Raw genomic sequence first — 13,387 nt, 5'->3', positions numbered from 1 at the left:
CAAACAAGGAAATATCCCCACTACATTCACCCATGTGCTCATGTGTACAGTACATACAAAGCTCACATGTACTCACAGGCCCATAACCAAAAGAGAAGGAGGAGGAGGAGGAGGAGGAGGAGGAGGAGGAGGAGGAGGAGGAGGGATGGTTGTGAACCAGCAGTTCCCCAAGATAACCACCGTTTTATCAAATAAACCCAATCTCAGCAAGCATTAAAAATAGCAAATGTGTGTTGTTTAAGTGTTCTGTCAATTTTTTTTTCTTGAGTAAAGTTCTTTCACATGTTATTTATATGTCAGTGGATCAGAAGGCCACACACCTCTTGCTGTGTCAAGATAACATCAAAATGTGTTTGTCTTGCATTCAGATACAGACTTCTCTAATTTCACATTGATGACTCAGTTCTTGAGCTACGCTAGCCTTAAAAATCCACACATTTCTGAATTTTCCCATGAAATCTGCCAATTAAAAATGTACGTGAGATAGAAATCTGTCCAAATACATCAACACATACACTGTGGTAGAAAATATTTTACAAGAACTGGGCATATTAGGCAAACATGCAAAGAAAACCGCATTGTTTGGGGAACTATGCACCAAAACAAATACAAATGTTTAAACAAACCTTGAATATGGTGAACTGAACTTAAATCACACAGATGAAAAATTGAGAAAAATTGAATTTATCAGATTTATATAAGTAAGAAATGGTGACAAGCTAACAGTGACATATATTTGCTTTACCCACTCCCTGATGTTCACACTGGTATACCTCTATGTGCATTGGTTTCTTCAAAACCAGAATCCTTCAAAAGGATTCCAACTCTTCATGAAGACTATCAAGGCATAGAGGTGCATGCTTGACACTTGGATGATGGGATGAGGAAAGCCATGTAGCTCAGAGTTGGCTTCAGAGGTGAGGATTTATTTTTGGTATTGCCACTGGAGCAACCTTGAGTAAACCATCCAGCATCTCAGTCCCGTTGACCCTTGGGTCAGTGTAAACCCTTCACATGAATAATGCATGAAAGATCCAAGGAAACAAAGCAATGACAAAACACACAGACTCACAAAGCACTTACAAGTGTTTAAAAGTAATAGAAAGTAATAGGAAAATACTGTACTTCTACTGTAAGCTTGACTCCTGTGGCGGAATTATTGTTGCTAATTCTTGGGGGTGGGGGGTACTAAATGAACATTAGAAATCATATTCTGTCTGGGAGGGGATTGAGGGAGGTTCACCCTCCTCTGTGGGCAACTTCCATTAGAGTCCTCTCTTAGGTTTCGGCTAGCAGCTCTCAATCCAGCCAGCTGTAGCACTGGAAGAGCTGAAACTGCAGAGATAATTCTGCTGAGAGATCAACTCCATTTCTTTCTGTTCAGGGGAAACCTCCTAATGTTCAGAACTGCTGCTGGTTTTCCTCCTTGCCTCTTTCTGTTTATGAATTTTAGAAAGGGGAGGTGGGTTGTCTTCTCATGGGCACTGACATTCTTGAATTATTCATCTTGGGCAAATACCAAGAGCCTTTTTAACTAACCAAGCTTTTTAAAAAGCCACTTATATATCACAGTTACTTTGGTTTGGTTGCAGGAGAAGCTTTGCATTTGGCCAGGGACTTTGGCTACACGTGTGAAACCGAATTCCCAGCCAAGGCAGTTGGGGAGCATCTTGCCAGGCAGCACATGGAACAGAAGGAACAGACAGCAAGGAAAAAAATGATCCTAGCAACCAAGTAAGTTGTTTAAATGCTGCTTTGCTCACACATTAGTCTGAAAGCTAGCTATTCCTTTTAACCCCATACTGGGCCTCCAAGGCAAGTCTTCATGGAGTTGGGTGGCCTCAACAAACCAAATAAATAAATAAATAAATAAATAAATAAATAAATAAATAGCAGTGCAGAAGGTAAAATCTATTCATACTTTGGCTCTTTTAAGTGTTGTGTACAGGCCTGAGGCCCACATAGATGCACACAGAAAGTAACATTTATTGCTTGATATTTATCTTAATATAGGCAAGTATGCATCTGTGGGGTGGCTATTCTGATCACAGTTACTAATAAGTCCATTCACATTGAACTGATTGAGATTTATTTAAAAAGAAATATTCCTAGGACTGTGCTAAGTTCTAAGAATAAGAATTCTAAGTTCCAAGAATAAGAATTCTAAGATTGTGCTCAGTTCTAAGAACATATTGGCAGCCAAAAGACATCTTGTTGAAGGCCTATGCAACAATGTCAAATACCGAATCACCTGGGAGAGTACTTTTCCTTATCTGTAAAATGTATCAATCTCTTCCTTTTCTTTCTCTTGCTTTTCTTTTCATGGAAAAAAATACAATTGCATCCAGTGTCATACCTCTATTGTTTCACTAGGCTAACTGGGTGGCAAAGGAGAATTGAGAGAGAGTTAGACTTTTTTTTCCCTCACATATTTGCAGATCATGCCTAGAAGCATCAACCATCTGATGGATCACAGTCAAGTGATGAATGGATGGCTCTTTGCTCTTAAATCATCATTATCCTGTTACAGTTAATTAGAACTGGATCAGAAAGAGCCATTTTTTTCTTTCTTGGGAAGATTTATCCAGAAAATCTGTGTGAATGACGTAAGAATACACCTTCAGAAAGTTCACCATAGATATGTCAATTAGGGATTCAAAGACTTCCAATACAAAAGTTGTTTCAAGTTCAGAATGGGTTGTCCTACCCTCATCAATGCTCTTCTGACCATTCCAAAAGTGTTTTGAGTTTGAACCTCCTTTGTGTTTGGAATACCTCTGGAATATTTGAAACAGTTCTAGTAAAATTGGAGCAGCTGTTTTGAACTTGGAACAAAGCATTTTGAATTGTAATGATACACGATACACCATTAATGCCAGCATGTTAAGTGAACAAATTCTAGATTCTGCAGTTAACAAGGACATTAAGGGACAAACCAGAGAGCTGAGCTGCTGCTGCAGCAACTTGCTCTTGTAATTTATCATGGAAATCGATGGTTAGTATCTGTGGAATTCTTATTGTGTAAATTAAGCATTTGACAAACAGTTTATGAAATACTGATAAACTGTGCACAGATATTCTGGAATTAAGAAGGTATTCTTCAGAAAAAAAACATTCATAATACTTTCTGTAATAATGTAGTAATAAATCAAATCACATTAATCATGGATTTGAACTTAAGCTTGTCTGATGCACAAGCAAATTTTACTAACAATTCTCAGCCCAGTTCTAGAGATTATCAAATTGTTCAGTGAGAATTTACTCAAATAAATATGCCCGAGACGGCTTCTTATCATTATTTTATCTCTCATATTTGTACAACATCATGGGACATGGTATGGTGTATTTGATCTTCCAATTCATCCTTTTCACAGTACAGTAGATGAAATATATGGGTTGCATTGATTGAAGTCATGTTGTTGGCATGTGAACAAATGACTCAGGCAGTTCCACTGCTTGCAACAGGGACTTTAAAGTAGTTTCTTTACAACTAATGTTAGGAGTATAATCTGATCCACAAACCATTCAAGGTATATGACATAAACTAGGTTTAAGCATTCTTATGGGACTGTATAGGGTTTAAACACAAATACCCAGACCAATTTGTTTATGAATCAGGCTGCCTACAGTATATTGCACCAGTTCTAAGCAAGTGCTTATACCCAAGGACAGAGAACAGCCGTGCCCACTAAGGCATGTCTTTGTATTTCTCCATGGCCATGACTTGAAGCCTAGTGACAAGAAGGAGGTTACTGCAAAGAATGCATATGGCATCAAAGGGTTTCATGAAAGTAGCAAGCTTTCTATGTCCTTCGAAAGGGAAACCTTTTTCCTACTTGATGTGTAACCCCTCTTCAAAGAATCCCCCTTGGCTATATCAGCATGCCCTGATCCAAAAATCACCAAACTGACTTAAAGGGGCAGAAAACAAGCCTCCCCTTTCATTAGGCCACACGCAGACATTACAATCAGAAGTTCTAAAATGCATAAACATACCCGAGGCAAGCTGGCCTTGTGATAAAGGGCTCTGTAGCTTCCCAAAGGAGCCATAAAAAACAATTAAACTGCCATGACCAAACAGAATCTTAAAACATTTACTAAGACCAAAGCTGGCCAATTTGTGCACCTGCATATGAGGCAGTGTATTATTTCAAAGTGAGCCTTTTCTGCCAAGAGAGAGGTAGCTTTGCCTAATCTGCTATCTCTGAAGGAAGGCTCACTCAGTCTAGTGGTGTTCATTACAGCTTTTCAGAATGTACAGTTTGTCACAGGGAAAATGGGAATAATAAAACCTAAGCATATTCTGCTTTCATTTTAAAGTAGTGCTGGGCCTATTTAATTTGAAAGGCTTTTTTTTTTCACTTTAATATATAGCTTTAAGAGGTAAATATTAAAAAGCCAAGGAAGGTTCTTTGCCACATCAGAAATATATAGATTGTCATCCAAATGTGTGCAGGAGAAGTCTTGGTGGTTTCTGATACCTCCACATGAAGTGGGTGTGGACAGTGACAGTTAATCTGTTCTGGTGTATTCCGTCCAGTGACTTACAATTTATGAATGATATTTTTCAAGCCAAAAGTCCCACCTGGCCTTTGAGTAGCAGGTGTGGCGAGGGGGGAGAGCAGGGGCGGATGGATGCATACCAAAAAGTGAGTGGAGCCAGGACAATGAATGAGCAGGGCCAGGACAAGAACTAACTTTTTCTTTAAATTTATTTCAGGTTGAATCTGATTAGTTCAGCACGATTGATATGACTCCTACCCGCTTCTTTTAATAAAATCTGCCTTCTGGCACATTAAAAAATGGCAGTTCAGTGGCCACTTTTGGAAGGGTTCAGGGGGATCTGCCTAATTTTTTGAAGGGGCATACTTTGGTGGTGCTTCAAATGATACACCCTTGTTAGTGATCCTAACATTTAAGGTTTTTTTTTCTATTGATCACTGACAAAAGAAGGAAATCAGCTGCTCTGCTAAGTATATAGCATGCAACCGCCTCTAGTGTAATCCATTCTTGTACTAGAAGCTTACATAAAATGGTATTAGTTATACCTTATAGTGGAATAATTGTGCTGAGGGAAGCATATGTAGTATGAAACTTACAGTATTTATTCAATGAACATGGCAAGCAACCTTAATGAGTATGCATCCATTCTGATTCTAGGCAAATATGTAAAGAATTCCAGGATCTGCTAAGCCAAGACAGGTCACCTTTGGGCTCCTCAAGACCTACCCCAATATTAGACCTGGATATTCAGAGACATTTAACACATTTCAGGTATGACCTCCAAAATCTATTTGTGGAGACACTTAAAAAAAAAAAATCAGTTCTGGAAGTGTTAAGAGTACTTCCTCTGTGCAGAAATATGCAATGTGTTGTATATATGGAGATCTTCCCCATCACTGACTAGCTTCCACTATACTTTATAAAAGCCCTTTGATAAAAGTGAGTGGTAAGCTGGTGTGCTGCAAAAAGGTTGTGCCAACTTCTAGCATCTTCATTGTGTTCTCAGCATGTGCCCACATCTGTAATCCCCAATCAGCAGAAGCCACCAGGAAGGTCACAGATCTAATAAGACTGAGCAATTATCAATAATATATGTATGGTGGTCTTAGATCAGGTATATGGATGAAGCTGTCTGAGTAAGCTTTTCATTGTTTAAGTATGGAAGACCGCAGAAGTGCACTCTTCATTGCTTTCTAATGTTCAGTGGGTTCCTGGAAACCTGGACCCTTTTTGAGAGGCTGACAACAGATATAGCTCTTTGGAATATGACAAAGGAGACCTTTGGGACATCTTGCACATTTCCTGTTCCAAGACAAAGATGAGAAAACGAGAGAATACTTCAGAGAGAAGCAATCCAGGGGGAAGCTAATATTGTTCAGGACCTTCCACCAAATGACTAAAGTCTTCCTGTTTAGAATGGTTGGGACCATGAATGCTTTTCAAGTTCCTCTACTTATCTGCTTCCTCTACTGCCGGAAGATGCCTTATTGGTTTAATAATAAGTTTGTATTTGTGTGTGAAGTAATTTTATTATATTTTAAGTTCCGTGAAAGAAATCGGTTCTTCATTTATCTTATCAGTTGATTAATCAGTATTCTTTACATAATTTGCATGGAGCTTTGATGAAAAATTGTCTAGTTGAATACAGAGGGTTTTGATTATTGGAGAACACAAAGCCCACATGCATGGAAATTTGCCCTGAGACTCACATAGGATAGGATTCAGTAGAGAAACTTTCCCCAGGTTGGTGCACTCAAGAGATGAAACATCCAAAAGGATTATGGGACTTTAAGTCTGGCACATCTGAAGATCACACGACTGAGAAAAGCTGCAATAGAAGCTAATTGGAATAGATTGCCCAAATCATTTATTTAATCCCAGACTGCAGTTTTGCTGCAAATAAGCGGTCAGGTGCCCTCTAGTGGTCCTCAACAGAACTAAAAGCTTCTTGAACAAAGGAAGTAGAGCTGGTGTCACTTCCTATGGAAGCAGGTCACTAAAGAGCATTCTCTGTCAAATACATTCCAGTTTTGCCTAAGTTGAACCACCTGGGGAAAGTTGCTTAGCTTTTCCCAGATATCGGTGACATGAATATGGTGGAACAGTACCATGGTTGGAAACATGATCTAGTATCTATAGTGCAAAGATGGGCTTTATTTTCCTAGCCATTATTTTGTAAAGTCTAGAAGTACTAGAGTTTTGAATTTAGTCTACATAGAATATGGTCTCCTTATCTTATAATAGCATGTAAGTTTCCCCCCAATTATTATATACAATGTTGTCTTCAAAACAAATAGAAATATAAGCACTACCGGTAGAACACATATAATTTTTCTTGATCTAATTGAATTTCATGTGTTTACTCTAATAGCAAAGAGCCTGTAGAATATTATAAGAATAATTATAGGTTCCAGTTGCCAAATCTCCCCAGTAATCCCTTCATCCTCCTAATATCATCTTTGTAATAATGGCCTTATTAAAATACATAATGTTCATAAATTATGTGTATCATGTGAACATCCATGTAACCCCCAGAACTGCATTTGGGATTAGTTCTATTGTGTATTCAGAGTTTGGTCTAGTGATTAAGGCATTTGAGTTCTATTTCTGCCTTCAGTACTAAGTCTGCTGGATGACTTTGGGCCAGTCACTGTCTCTCAGCCTAGGAAAGAGGCACTGGCAAATCTCTTCCAAAAATGCTGCCAAGAAGCTGCATGGACTTGTCCATGTAATTGCCAGGAGTCAAGACTGACTCAAAGGCGCTAAATAAACAATTAACTGAATAATTGTGTATTACTTCTGTCAAAGAGAATGTCAAGAAGAAAGGTTGCACAGTTCCCTGTGACTTTATCTCCAATGTCAGGATAAATGCCTGAAAAAAGATACCTACACTTTGTTCTCTAAACACATAGGCTTTCACAGTAACTAAATTCTTGCACACTCATTTGCAAAGGTCTATGCTGCCCACTATGAACAGGAGACTATCTAACCTAAAAACCAAAGAAGAGCCCTACTGGATCAAGCCATTGGCCTATCTGGTCTGCATGCTGCATCACAGCATGGCTCATCAGATGTTTTCAGGGAGCTGATAAGTATGGACAAGAGGGATGATAGTCCTTCTCCATTTTGGTTTCCTAGCAGCTAGTATTTAAGGAATGCTGTCTGTGATTCTGAAAGAAGACTACTTGTCAGGCCCAGCCAAAGAACAACTGTGAAACAGTCCAGTTGAGTTAAATTCCTTTATTTGCTTACACCTTATAGACAGAATCTTGCCAGACCCAATCTATGCTACTGCAACTAGTGGATACAACCTGGGAGATTCTAGGGAGTGGCAATCCTGAACCTCTTACTCTTCTCACGCTTCCCCTGTGGACTGTGTTGTCTTTTGTCTTCTCTCCCTTCCTGGAATGCACCCCCTCCTTCCTGATAGCCTTGCTCTCTGCTTCTATCCCCCACATCACCCTCCTCTTTGTAGATACATTCCATCACACTACTAGCTTTTGCGATCCCTGTCTTCCATTATTTTTTCTAGTCCCCCTTCTGAAGCCATCCTAATGAGTAGCCATCACCTGGGATTGGCAGTAGATTTCACAGTTCTAATACATATTGTTCACATTCCTACTTCCTTTTATCAATCTTTAAATTCCCTGCCTCTAATTTCAGTAGAAAATCCTAAATTTTGTGAGAGAGGGAGAAAAACTTAATTCCATCCATGTCGCATCATTTTTGTTATTTAGCCCTGGGTAATTTATCGTCTCTCTCTTTGCCCATCATTGCTCTAAGCTAAAAAGTACAAGGGCGAGAAGGAGCTGTTCTAGCCTCCTCATCATTTAGGTTGGCCTTTCTTGTGTCTATGCTGCTCCAATGGATACAGTAAATGTAGTGCTGGTTTAATTGTAATTAATCCTCAGGAGTAAACTGAGGACTACTCTGTGATGAGTGAAAACAATAATGGCCATGCATAAGTTAGGAAAGCATGGCTGTTTAAGCATTTGCAATTAAAAAAAAAAATCCGAAGGTGTCACCCCATATGCATTATTGTAAAGAACGGAATGGCTTAGTGTAGATCACCATTTTATCAACTCCATGGAATACTAGTTGTTTCTCAAAAGTTGAGGACTGAGATGAAACACAGCAATTATCTTTTGAGATATTCTATGGTGTGCAGGTAGACTCCATGGAAATTACATGGCCCATCCCTGGGGCCAGATGCTTTTCATATGAGCAGGGCAGAGCAGAAAAAATGTGACTATCTTTGAGTATCATCCATCAGCCACAGTATGTTGTAAATATTTGATAGCAACTTCTGCTGCTAGCGATATCCAGACTTAGCCATTGTTGGAAGCTGGAGGTGGACAGATGGCATCCTCCTCTTCTTCTCCCCCTTCTCCATGGAGAATGAAAGTATTTCCTTTGCAGTAAGACAAAACTGTGCCAGCCTTGAGGGATGGGGGTGGAAGGGTGGGGTAGGATGTGAGATACCTTGCGGATGCTGTCAAGGAAGAGTCCAAGTCTTGAGGCCAGTTTGGCTGCTTTGACATACAATGAAAGGATATTATTAAAACATAACAGAGGCTTCCCTCCCATCAAGGTCTGATAAGCTGCATAATGAGTAGAAAAGACTGGCAGTAGACCTGACCACCCCTCCCTTTCCCTTTTAAGATCTCTGAAGACTCTTGGCAAATATGAACAAACCGAGTTCATTACATTCAAACCTTTATCTATATTTAATCATAGTTTTATCCAAGAAGAGTAGACGTTTAAGCTAGGTTGAGAACTTGCTTGGCTCATTGAACCCTTTGAGTGTAACCAAACATTTGAAATGCTTTCTTTAAAATAATATCTAATGGCAGTGTTTGAGGATCCGAGGCCTTCTCTGCCCAGGAGAACTGAATCAGGTGGTGATCAGTTTGCTATTTCTATAAAAGGAATGATAGTGGCCCAGAATGGCTCATTCATTTGAATCTATACCAGCCAATATGGCCCGTCAACACAGACAGTTTCAAGAAATGCTGGCAGCAATTTCCAAGACTATTCTGCATGGAGAAAGCCTGGGGCTCCTAGATTTGGGTTGCACAAATCTGGATGACCACTAGAGTTATGGAAAACACAAACTCTTTACTAACAGTGAATGGTCACCTGGCAGTTTGTAGCCCTAACCTAGTAGTCCTAAGAGAGACAGGTTAGGAAGCTTTTCCTAGATTCATCCATGAAAGGCTGGCTGCAGTGCAGATGTCTGTATTGCTGACCACCAGGTACTTCTCGTCTGGCTTGTCATGTGGTTGCCTGGAAAAGAGGCCACAAATCTTTAAGGAAATACCCCTTGGATACTGCAGAAATGTGTCATACATTCTGCAGATATGCATCATACAATGAAGCCACATTTAAGCAGGATAGGATTTATTTATTTGACGTATTTCTAGTCCACCACAATTGAAAAGACTCTCAGGAAACCGCAACATTTGGGATACCTTCAGTCCATTCCCTGTAGGTGACAGTGCAGACATCTAGGCTGGGGTGCCAGCCAATGGCCTTCCTTAGGGCTATCAGCTCCTTTTAAGGGAGAAGTAAACAGGTTGGTGTCTCACCTGGCCATTGTGGCTATTTTGTGCATTTGTCGCGCAGATTAGGCACAGTCCTGGATGTTCAGGGGCAGGCTGTGGTGTGATGACTGGGGCAACATCTTGCTATGTCATCTGGGATTCTGTTGGGCCTGTAAACTCTGATGAAGTAGAAAGATTGTTCTCTAGAATGACTTCTGGGAATGGGAAGCATAAGAGGATTGATGTCAGGCCCAGCCCAAGAACAACAGTAAAACAGTCCAGTTGAGTTAAGTTCCTTTATTTGCTTACACCAAATAGACAGAATCTTGCCAGACTAAATCTATACTACTGCAACTAGTGGATACGCCTGGGAGATTCTAGGGAGTGGCTATCCTGAACCTCTTATGCTTCCCACACTCCACCTTCAGACTGTGTTGTCTTTTGTCTCCTTTCCCTTCCTGGAATGCATCCTCTCCTTCCCGATAGCCTTGCTCTCTGCTGCAATCACATCTATAAATCCACCACACCATTGTAACTTCGAACGGTCAGTAAATGAATGGTTGTTAAGCGAGGACTACCTATCTTTGATGACAGTTGCCCACTTTTGGGAAAGGTTGTTGAGACGGTGTTGGGAATCCAATTACAGAGTTCTCTAGGAGAAGATTATCTGGACCCTTTTCCATCAGGCTTCAGGTCTGGGCATGGGAAAGGAATGGTATGGTCATGCTATTGGATGACCTTGGTCAGGATTTGGATCTGGATAATGCATCTCTCTGCTCCTATTAGAATTTTAAGTGGAAAATACCATTGACCAGGTTCTCCTTCTGGACTGCCTTCAAAGGTTGGGGGTTAAAGACATGGTTCTATAGTCTTCTTTTCCTTAGCAGATAGTTCCAGGGAAGAAAAAGTCAGTGGCCCCTCAATGATAGGTGCCAAAGCATTTAGTCTTTTCATGGTATTATTTAACATCTACATAAAACCACTGGGGGTGGGGGAGTCACCTAGCAGTTCAATATCATCAGTGTACTGATGCTAGTTGTATATCACCACCTTGGGCTTTATGGATGATGCTATGGAAATTTTGCCTGGAGGCTGTAAGGACAAAATAGACTAAAATTGAACCCAAGTAAGATGGAGGTACTTCATCAAGATTCTGAGTCAGCTCTCAAGGGGGAAGCACTGAGGGATTAGGACAATGACTTTGGGTCCTCTTGGAATCACAGCTACTACTGGATAGACAGGTAGAGGCTATGGCCAAGTAGGATTTTGACAGCTTTAGCTGGTGTGCCAGTTATAGTCATACTTGAAGCAGAAAGATCTCAAATGTGTCTTTTTTTTTCATGGCACCTGCCTTATGGAACAGCTTCCCTACCCTGTTGGCCTTCAGGAAAGTAGTGAAAACCTGGCTTTCCCCCAGGCATTGGGGCCAGGATGTTGATGGAGCTGGCATGACATGGTGGATTTATGGATGTGAGCTCTCTCAGGACCTCAACATATAAATAGTTGTAATCATAATTACAATAATGTATTTTTTACTCATTTGCCATCCATAGTTCCTTCTGGTAGATCGGTGACCATATAAATTTGTTTAATAAATAAACCCTATCCTGACAGGTAGGGTTAAAAATTAATGATAAAATCCATTCTCACATATGTGATTCCTTTGAGAAGCACATTAACCTTCATGAGTTGATGCTTTAAAGCAGCAACATCCTTTTTCCAGGGTGGCACAGAAGCATGGAAAAAAAAAAGATGGGCTTCTTTAAAGAATAGCAGAGAAGGGCTGTGCTTGGGTAAGAACCTGAACTGTTTTTGAAGCACTCAGAGGCCTATCTTGTGGTGTTTGTGGAAAGTAGGTACAGCTGTTAGTGACACAGAAAATAAAGTCAAAATAAATGCATTAAACAAATACAAAATGAATTATGGGTGTTTATTAGTTGCCTTTACTTTAAGATTCTTGATATTGTATGAGATTCCATACACCGCCATATTCTTCTCAGAACAACCGCCTAAGGAGCAAGACTGTAATCTGGCACTAAGGTCATTATGAGTCCTGGGGAAAAGACTGTTACTAGACCATGAATTCTACTTACAAATATGCAAAGGGCTGATGTTACTACTACTGGTGTTCCAGTTCCAACTTTGAGGGTGGGGGTGGGGATTATTTATTTCATGGAAATGTATCCCTCATCATCTCAGTAGGCAAGTCCACTGGTAGTCACATGGTCTTGCTTTTGGGGATTGAATGGCAGCACCTCACAGCAGGGCAATTTGGGATAAATTTCTTGGAAAGCATGCATTTATGCAGACTTGCATCCATTGGAGTTCACACCACCTCCATACATCTTTGACATCATATCTGCCTGGATTTGTTTGTTGTTTGTTTGGGGGTGGGGTGGGGTGGCAATCTTCTTTCCACCAAAAGTAATAAATATTTTGGTGGCAAAGCTTCCATTTCAGAAAAATGAAATACACACACACACACGTACATACATACAGTAAACTCTTTAATATTTCTCTCTTTTTTCTGCCTGCTTTACAGTTTGATTACTCATGGCTTTGGAACTCCTGCGATTTGTGCTGCCCTAAGCACTTTCCAAACTGTTCTCAGTGAAATGCTGAACTACTTGGAAAAACACACAGCACACAAAAATGGCGGAGCAGCAGAATCTGGCCAAGGACACAGCAACTCGGAGAAAGGCCCACTGAGGAAAACGTCAGAGGCAGCAGTGAAAGAGGGCAAAACGGAAAAGACAGACTAGCAACATCAGACAGAATCTATTTCCAGAGAACCTTGCTGCAGCTATTTTTTTTAAAAACATATATCTATCTAGCTATATCTATATATGCACATATATCTCGTTGAAGGTGATCTAGCTCCTGTGGACCAAACTGGACGGGGGAAAAGAAAAAGTGTGTAAAAATTCACCAACCCGAACCAGTCTAAGGACAGCAACGTACACTAACCATATGCTGAGACTATCCATTTTAAGCGTTGCTCTTGAAACTGTTCTGTGTGTGTGAGTGTGTGTGTGTGTGTACACATACATCCAGTCATTCCAAACATTACACTGACACACATTTTCCCAGCACTTTCAGACTTGGGAGTGCCACTGGGGATTACGAAAATATAGCATCATGGGATACACAGATCCTGGGAGCACTTGTATCACCCCACCCATCTGATGGATGAAAGGGAAAGAACACCTCTTTTCACTTCCACTGAGACATATGAAAGAGCCCCCGGACTGGGAAATGAAAGACCTCAGAGCTCTTGAGAGTGCAACCACTGCATTGTCAGGACTGATGATTGAGGCCTGGGAGTTTATAAATAATCCTCA

At 40.4% G+C, this 13,387-nt stretch overlaps 1 protein-coding gene across 1 annotated transcript in view; it reads left to right on the top strand.

Moving 5' to 3' along the window:
- TFAP2D (transcription factor AP-2 delta) overlaps nt 1–12,808 on the top strand; it is a 46,987-nt gene extending 34,179 nt beyond the window's left edge. The window contains exons 6-8 of the mRNA XM_007435380.1: nt 1,593–1,734; nt 5,161–5,274; nt 12,589–12,808. Coding sequence (XP_007435442.1) covers nt 1,593–1,734; nt 5,161–5,274; nt 12,589–12,808 — 476 coding nt within the window. The remainder of the gene's footprint in view (nt 1–1,592; nt 1,735–5,160; nt 5,275–12,588) is intronic.
- Nucleotides 12,809–13,387: the final 579 nt, after the last annotated feature.

Source organism: Python bivittatus, unplaced genomic scaffold (genome assembly GCF_059951505.1).
Source record: "Python bivittatus isolate LINGU-HERP-01145 unplaced genomic scaffold, Pbiv_v1 ctg000020_np1212, whole genome shotgun sequence".
In the NCBI taxonomy this organism is placed as follows: domain Eukaryota; kingdom Metazoa; phylum Chordata; class Lepidosauria; order Squamata; family Pythonidae; genus Python; species Python bivittatus.
This window is presented reverse-complemented; position numbering and strand designations above follow the sequence as displayed.